Raw genomic sequence first — 8,901 nt, 5'->3', positions numbered from 1 at the left:
TTTTTAGCATATTATTCGAATTAGTTAATATATGATCTTATTAAAGATTTGTTTTAATTTTATTTTAAAATATTATAATTAATTAACTTTTTAAGACACTCTTCATAATCATCTTATAAGTTTATCAGTTAGTTTTATTAAACATGATTTGTTCATCAGCTAATTTATTAGTTAATTTTGTTAAATATGATATGTTTATCAATTAGCTTATTAACTGCTACCAACTAACTTATCAGCTAATTTATCAAACATAACCTCCATAATTTTTTGTTGTATTTTTATTTTAGAGAAATAAAATAAACAGATTTGTTGAAAATTAAATATTGCATTGATTTTGAAAGAAGGAAAAAAAAAATACATCCAAGATTTGACAATATTTAAGACAGAAAAAAAAGGTGGATATTGAGGTTGAAAATGTACAAAAAATTGTCCAAAAAGCATTATATCATTCTGATTCACTGTCCATGCTTCCCATGGCCTTCAATCCTGTTGGTCTCTGCATTAAATTTACAACACAATATTAATTAAATTTACATCACCCTACAATTTTTATACCAATTTCAATCATTTCCACCCCAGAAAAATAATTTCCCCTTCGAATCGGTATTCTATCATATTATCGATTCTTTGTCTTTGTCATGCTCATCAAGGTAAGTAAAGAGCTTGTCAGAGTGCCACTTAACGAGCTTAATGTAACTCAACTTATTTGGTCAATTATACATGATTGTTTGGTATTGGCTTAATGATGTAAACAGTGACCTAGTAAGCTTTTACGAGGGAGCTTTATACAGAAAGCCAAGTTTTTCCAAACATGTTCCGCCAATTAAAAAGACACGCTATTCCATCATCGAAAAACCCTCCCAAACAAAAACCTTACACAGGTTTCAGAAAAAACTTGGCTTTTTGTATTTATACCCCCCTATAAGCTTATGGAATATGTCATTCCCTATATCTTAAACAATCATTATAAGTTGTGAGTCTCACAAAGCTCGTTACGTTGCTAAGAAGCAGGCCCTTAGGCCAATTGATATTGAAAAGAAGCAAAAGTCATTGAAGAATGATGATGGAGGTACCTTCTTGGTGCTCTTCTTTTCTCTAACTTCGTATCTCTCTTGGCACATATCGGTCAACCATGCCCCTGGACTCACCAACTGATCCATCCACCAATTACGACAATTTAGTCAAACTACACACCATATGCTCCAACAAAACTCACAAATATAAAGAAATATAAAAACCCGTTTACAAGCAAAGAATCTTTTTCCACAAATAACCAAATTTTCAAACATAATATATATATATATATATATATTTATAGGGACAAATTAGTAAAAAAACATGAAATATGGTCAAATAATAATTTTTAAGATGATACCCACAATTATTACCCCTTTTCACACATATTATGATATATAGCTTGTAAATCTTGCATAAAAAGTTGTAAACTCTTTTAAGAATGGGCAAATTGCATGAAAAAGTAACGTATTTTAACTTGATTCTTATTTTGGATAACGTACTTTTAAAACTTCCATTTTGGTGTCTAAAATATAAAGTTTTAAACATTTAAGTACCCAGGTAAACCAGTAAAAACTAATTTTAGACTTAAAAAAAAAGACTAATTTTAGATTAAAAAATCCACGTCACTGACAAGGTCAACAAATAATACCAAGTTGGATACCACATCACTCGCCACATCAGTATGATAACCGCTTAATACACCAACCACCGCTTAATACACCAACCAGTTACCCGGATACTTAAATGTTTAAAGCTTTACATCTTAGATACCAAAATAAAAGTTTTAAAAAAATACGTTACCCAAAATAAGAATCAAGTTAAATACGTTACTTTTTCATGCAATTTGCCTTTTAAGAAAATAAACCCTAAAAACATGGTAGAATCTTCTTCCACAAAGCAGCCAAAATAAGATTTTGGGTATTTTTGTTTAACAAAATTTCCAAAACTTTATGAAGAAAACGAGAGAGGGGAGTGCAATTTCTCCAAATTTGGATAATATTTTAAAACAAACTAATTGGTTTGAACATGGACTTTAAAATGTCAAAAGTGTCTGGAGGTTACAGGTTCAAATTCAAGTAGGAATAAAATCCCATTATGCGGTGACTTCGAACTACCCGCAAAGCAAGGGTCGTCTGCAATTAGTCGACAGACATAGCTGGTTGGATATCGTTAATAGAAAATTTATTTTATAAACTCAGTTGAATATTTGAATATTATAACTCATATTGCAATCATCAAAAATGAAAAGATAAATATAAATTTTATTTTGAAGATTTTCTTGGTAACTTTTGTTTATACTATACTCTAGCACCATGGAAATACCAAAAGTTTTATAAAAGTAAAAATAAAAATAAAATATGGGTACAAATTGAAATTTGGCTAAAAATCTTTCTTGAAAATTGGCTAATTTTTTCTCTCACAACCATGCAATTATCACTTGTACATCTTGCATTAAAAGCAGTACCTTGAGAATTTCACAGTTGGGAGATGTCTTGTTATGTTTATAGAGAACACACACAGAAAGTGAGATTAGTGTGTGTTCTATGAATGAGGATTTATAGATGAGGAAATGGTTACTTACAAGTAAAGTTCTTTGGATCATTTTGGCCCTTTTCTTAGGCCTATGAGGAAGCTTGCAACCTTTCATTGCCATAAAATCTTCTTCTTTCTCCTTGCTTGTTAATGCTATGTACAGTTTTGGCCATACATGTTTGCTTTTACTACTACTTTCCTCCACCCCTCCGCCGCCGTCTACGGATGATATCTTCGGCTTCTCAACCACCCCCGCCGCCGTATACCCTCTTGTCGGATACAATTTGTCCTCTTTATCTGGTGAGGATTTCCGGTTGCTTTCCGACCTGAGAGTCGTCGCTGCCTCGGAGTTTCTGTAATCCGAAACGTTCATAACAACTTCGTCAATTTAACAAGCAAAAACCCATAAAATCATATAAAAAATTCAGGTCTCCAGAAAAGCAAAGAAAATTTCATGTTTTGTTGTAATCTCGAAGCAAACCCACATCTAATTTCTAGCAAATTTCCACATCTGATTTTGGGGAATTTTATTTTTTTTAAGTTTCATCCGAAACATCAAATCAAATCCATATGAAAATTTCAGCAGATTTGGGATGATTTCGTGTTTCTAACGTGATTATACAACAAATCCGCATCTGATCTCCGTGAATTTTCTCAAAATTTCCAGTTTCTAGACTTTATACACATCAAATCCATATTGAATTTTATGAACAAGTTCCGGCGGTTCAGATTTGTTGTAGGAGATAACTAGGGATGTTCTTTTTACCTTGTGAGACGGGTCGATTGTGGTGGGAGAGAAGGTTCTCTATGTTCATTATCGGAACTAAAAGCAACAAAATGAGAGTTAATTTTCCGGCGAATTCTACGGCGGCCGGAAACGGCAAAGGATGGGTCAGCTGTATCATCTGGATCTCTCACTCTCACACATCTAAGTCTCTTTTTATTTCCCCACCTCAAAAACAAATCTGTTGTACTCTCTTGTTGTTTACACCCTCCTCTCTTCTCTATTTTCTCCATCAATTTACAAAAAATCAACCAACAATGAGAAGAAAACCAAAATCCTCAGAACGACGAGCTCTAGGTTACAGATTCATCGACAAAAACGAAGATCTGATGGATTGTTATTAGAAAATGTGGAGAAATTGTTGCTCTAGACGAACATAAACCTGCAAAATTAACAAAAATTCAGTCCAAATAGACAAAATCGAAGAACATAAAAAGTAGAACAGATCTGATTGTTACAAAGCGGATTTGATTCGTGGTTGGGATAAGAAAAACTTACAGAAACGATTGTGAAACCACAAGCAGCAATTCAACAGAGAAACGGAAGAATTTGTAGTGTTTGATGAATTGGGTGATTCTAGAGGTGGAATTATATGGATTTTATGGGATAATCGTCGCCTCTGGCAAATTGATTTCTGGGTAAGAAATGGGTTTCATCTCCTTCTTCTGCTTCTTTTGCAATTTATATATCTTGCAGTCTCTTGTGGGATAAGTTCCGATGTGTGGTGGCCCTTGGATTTTGAATCAACGGCTCAGGATCATCGACAAGCTTTTGGTTTGAAAAAAGGATCCATCTTCCTCTTTTCTATTTGGGCTTTATCCATTTAGAAGCCCACTTGCCATATTTTTAGGCTTCAAGCCCAAAATGAGTACATCAAAATTATATAGATTTAGGGATCGTTTACCTCAACACTTACCCGATAAGCATTTACGGGTAAAATTTAATATTATCGCTTACTTACCGGATAAGACTTTATTCACTAAAATACATCGTATGCAACAATTTATCCCTGTAAGCGCTAACCATGGTAGGAGTCTTCGTCCTCACTTACTGGGTAAGACTCTCGATTCTTGCATTCACTCTTACTGGGTAAGATTTTTAGTCATTCCCATATTCATCCGATAAAGTAAAGTGACTTGGTAAACACTTACCCAGGTAAGCGTTTGGTAAACGACTCCTTAGCCGGGTTTGTTTACAAGCTATTATATTAATATAAACTTTATATATCAGTTTCAGTCGTTTATCTATTCTAATAAATATCTCGTTCAATATATATTCGTGGTCATTTTTAAAATAAAACTTTGATCATAATAGATGAAACTCTGATAATTTTTCATAAGTTTCCAAATCATGACCTTTATTATTTTTATAAATATCTCAATTAATTGATTTATCTAAGTTTGTATTATTGGTTGGGTTTGTAAATGACCTTTCTATCCTCTCTCTCTCTCTCTCTCTCTCTCTCTCTCTCTCTCTCTCTCTCTCCGGGATGTGAGTTATTATGCAACATTTTTACATTTGTACAACCAATCTTAACCGTCCATTTAATTTGATAAATTTGTGATTTCATAAAAGTTTTGATTGTTTCCTAATATAAAGTATTGATCATAATTAATGAATCTTATTCATCTTCCATAAATATTTAAATCATAATAAATGAACTCTTATCATTTCCATAAATATTTCAATTTATTGGATTGCATTGGTTGTACAAATGTGATTGGTTGCATTTGAAACAAACTCTCTCTCTCTTTATATTTATATATATATATATATAGAGAGAGAGAGAGAGAGAGAGGTGAGTTATTATGCAACCCTTTACATTTGTACAACCAATACAACTCAATCTCAACCGTCCATTTAATTTGATGAATATGTGATTTCATACAAGTTTTGATTTTTTCTAATATAAAGTATTGATCATAATTAATGAACTCTAGTTATCTTACATAAGTATTCAAATTATAATAAATGATCTCTTATCATTTCCATAAATATCTTAATTAATTGGGTTGCAGTGATTGTACAAATATACATGGTTGCATTTCAAATATACCCTATATGTGTGTGTGTATGTATGTTTATGTATGATTTCATATAACCTTGAAAATTAGTGTATTATGTTATTTCATATGATTTTCTTAATCTAATATTTGGATTAAAAATATTACTAATATATATTTGTTCCGCAACGTGTTTGTTTCACATGTATTTGTTTTATAATGTCAACCTTTTGTACATGGTTGTGAAACAAAAGTTATACGTAAAAAAGTTTCACATTATGAACCAAATGCATATGAAGTAAACACATTGCGAAAACAAATATATGTTCATAAATACATTAAATGATTGCATTAGATGAGAAAAAATCACGTGAAACAATACATTAAGGTAGAAATTTGAACGTTTCGTAAACCACGATGACCATCTTATAATTTTAAAATTACAGAGATGAAAAAAATGTTATTTTCCACAAACCATGGAAATCAAATTTATAATTACTCTTTTTTGTTTTAATTCACATTCAAGCATTTATAGTTTAAGGTTTGTTCACGAATTTAAATAGAATTTTTTAAAGTATAAACCTCTACATCTTTTTGCAAAACAGGAATTTAAATAAATGATATTTTTGTACAATTTATGCTAAAATCTGTCATATTTATTTGGAAAAGATGATAGCAGAAATTATATGCTCGATGTAAAACATGATTTGGATCACATGAGATCAATCTATTTTCGTAAAACTCGTGAAACCATTTTTTAACACATGAAACTTCACAGCAAAACGCGGTGAAGGTAACCTTCATAATGTTTTTGCTGTGAAAGTTCGGCTTTTTTACCTTAACAACGTTTTGCTGTGAAGTTTCAAGTGTAAAAAAGCGGTCTCACGAAAACAGACTGGTCTGACGTGAACCCAACCCCTAAAAACATTGGAATTCATATAATATCAGTAATATTTTTTATCTTATTTTTATTTCTTTCAAAGTGTTTTACCTTAAAAGAAACACTTTTCTTGACGGTGCTAAAATTCCCTTTTTGAATGGGACAATTTGTTAACAAACATTTCTTCAGTAAAATTTAAGGAGTTGTTAAATGGTTTGGTACAAAATGATTAAGTAGTCAGAATGATTAAGAGACTCTCATTATATAGTGCAAAATGCAATATAATTGTTTACAATGAAATTATGACGTCAAATGGTTAATGGAGGCCCATGATGCAAAATCATTCAGAGAATTTTAGAACCATTAAGAGGCAGATTTTTTTTTGTCAAACAAGATTCACCTCTTATTGATTCAGATGCTACCTCTTAATGGAACTATTAAGAGGTAAACAAACAACCGCTAACTATCGTTTGTGTGATTTGAACTTATAAAACAACTGTTCAAACGACTTTTTGGTTGATAATAGATTTTTCACCTCTTCATATTTAGCTATTTCACTTTATATTATAAACTTACTCCACAAATAATATATACAAGCTTTATCAGTTTAATACTATAACATCTGTATCGATATAATACGATTTTATGTGGTTTTAAAAATTTCAGACATTTTAGATGAAAATATTTGGTCTAGAGACTTTCATAGTATCCACCATATGTGATTTGTGCCTTCACCAATGGAACTCCTCTCACTGTAGACATGGATTCATTTGCTTGCTGCACCACTTGCTTCATCCCCTGACCATACATCCATATTTAATGTTTGAAATTGAATACATTTATGTCATAAACTGTATATTTAAATGATGTTTTAAAACATGTATTCAGTAACTATAAAAATAAAGAAAAGAAAGATCAGGATTATGATCAATAAAATTAATTTAACTGATATTGTTATGGTATATATATATATATATATATATAGAAGTGGGTTATTATACAACCCCTTACATTTGTACAACCAATACAAATCAATCTCACCCGTCCATTTAATTTGATGAATATGTAATTTCATATAAGTTTTGATTGTTTCCTAATATAAAGTATTGATTATAATTAATGAATTTTATTCATCTCCCATAAATATTTAAATCATAATAAATGAACTCTTATTATTTCCATAAATATTTCAATTTATTAGATTGAATTGGTTGTACAAATGCGATGAGTTGCATTTGAAATAAACTCTATATATAAATTGACGGTTGATATTGAATTGTATTGGTTGTACAAATGTAATAGGTTGTATAATAACCCACATCTCTCTCTCTCTCTCTATATATATATAGGGGAGGTTCAAACGAGAAACATGGTTCAAATAAGAAAGCATTAGAACACCTATTCACATGTGATTTTACATTGAAATCACATGTGATTAGGGACGATCTTTGCCATGGCCTAGGTCACGGGCCAAGTCACTCGTGCACTCTTGTTGTTAACCGGGTAGTTCTATAATCACATATGATTATACACTGAAATCAAATGTAATATGTGCATTATGATTGAAAATTTATGACCAAGAAAGTGGTGAAACCTTGTTGTCTGAGTAGAACTGAATCCTAAGCTTTTGAGTTTGCCTTCTGCCATTTCCAAATATGATGATGCCAATGGTAGCAGCAGCCATGCCAACACAACAAAAAGCACCAAACCCACTCAAACCCCACCTCCAAAGGTTCAACCTTTGGTTACTTTTTGATCCCCAACCAACCACTTCTTTCTTGATCATCTTTGATGGTGATGAACAATCATCATCATCAATACTCCTTTTCTCGTATTGAAACAAACCTCTTTCAATACAAGACACATCAGGTTCTCGAGAATTCATTCTCAGAGAACCCGTTTTCGTTTCGACAAATTGGTTTTCTTTCTTGAAGAAAACTTGAAAGATCGGATCTTGATCCAACTCTGGTTCATGTCTTGCTTCTTTAGGCTCGTTGTTGATCAAGATCGGGAGTTTGATCATTTCTTTGACCTCATGATCCAATTCGGTCGGCAAATGAACCAATTGCTTCTGAAATCTTGGTTCCTCTTGGACGAGATTTCGGGACTTTTGTGGGGTACCAAAGTATTTTGGCTCGAAAAGCTTCACGGGACTCGTGACATATTTGCTTGAGAAGATTTTCTCATCCCCATCATCATGGACTTCAAGAAACCCATCATGATGAATGTTAACCCATCCTTCATCTTCAAGATCCATCTTTTTTGCATCAAAAGGTAAGAGTTTTTCTTGGATTCAGGAGGGTTTTAAACAAAAAGTTGAAATCTTGGTTGAATTATTGAAGGTGGTTATATTGGGCCTAGATATATGTATGTATGTATGTATTCATGTATGACGATGATGTGGTGGATGATACATGGCATTTGAACATCATTATCCTCTTAAAAACTTGACAAATTTAGAGTGGTCCATGGGACCTACATGATGTGAAACAAATTGATTTCCAAATGGTTGCTTTGATATTTTATTGGGATTTTTGTAATACGATTATTTGTCACCATCAATTTTCTTTAATTTTTATGACACGTAAATCTGAATACTAAGAATATAACTTTGGATGAATACAAAATTTACGTCTATAGTCTATAATCTAGCCCACGACTATATTATAACTTCTTACGAAAAA

General features: G+C 31.8%; 2 protein-coding genes across 2 annotated transcripts; both read right to left on the bottom strand.

The window, feature by feature from the left end:
• Positions 1-366: 366 nt before the first annotated feature.
• Positions 367-3,994, bottom strand: LOC112521517. The gene is made up of 5 exons (XM_025130427.1): positions 3,833-3,994; positions 3,317-3,716; positions 2,600-2,903; positions 1,074-1,151; positions 367-496 (listed from the first exon to the last, which is right to left on the bottom strand). Exons 2-5 carry the CDS (start codon positions 3,565-3,567, stop codon positions 446-448), a joined length of 684 nt encoding a protein of 227 aa, XP_024986195.1. The 5' UTR covers positions 3,568-3,716; positions 3,833-3,994; the 3' UTR covers positions 367-445.
• Positions 3,995-6,731: 2,737 nt separating this feature from the next.
• LOC112521318 lies at positions 6,732-8,557 on the bottom strand. The gene is made up of 2 exons (XM_025130098.1): positions 7,812-8,557; positions 6,732-7,015 (listed from the first exon to the last, which is right to left on the bottom strand). The coding sequence occupies exons 1-2, from the start codon at positions 8,472-8,474 to the stop codon at positions 6,908-6,910; spliced, it is 771 nt and encodes a 256-aa protein (XP_024985866.1). The 5' UTR covers positions 8,475-8,557; the 3' UTR covers positions 6,732-6,907.
• Between the last annotated feature and the right edge of the window lie 344 nt (positions 8,558-8,901).

This window comes from Cynara cardunculus (genome assembly GCF_001531365.2).
Source record: "Cynara cardunculus var. scolymus isolate 2C chromosome LG 11, CcrdV1, whole genome shotgun sequence".
NCBI lineage: Eukaryota > Viridiplantae > Streptophyta > Magnoliopsida > Asterales > Asteraceae > Cynara > Cynara cardunculus.
Note: the sequence above shows the minus strand (reverse complement) of the source record. Positions and strands in the feature narration are given on the sequence as shown.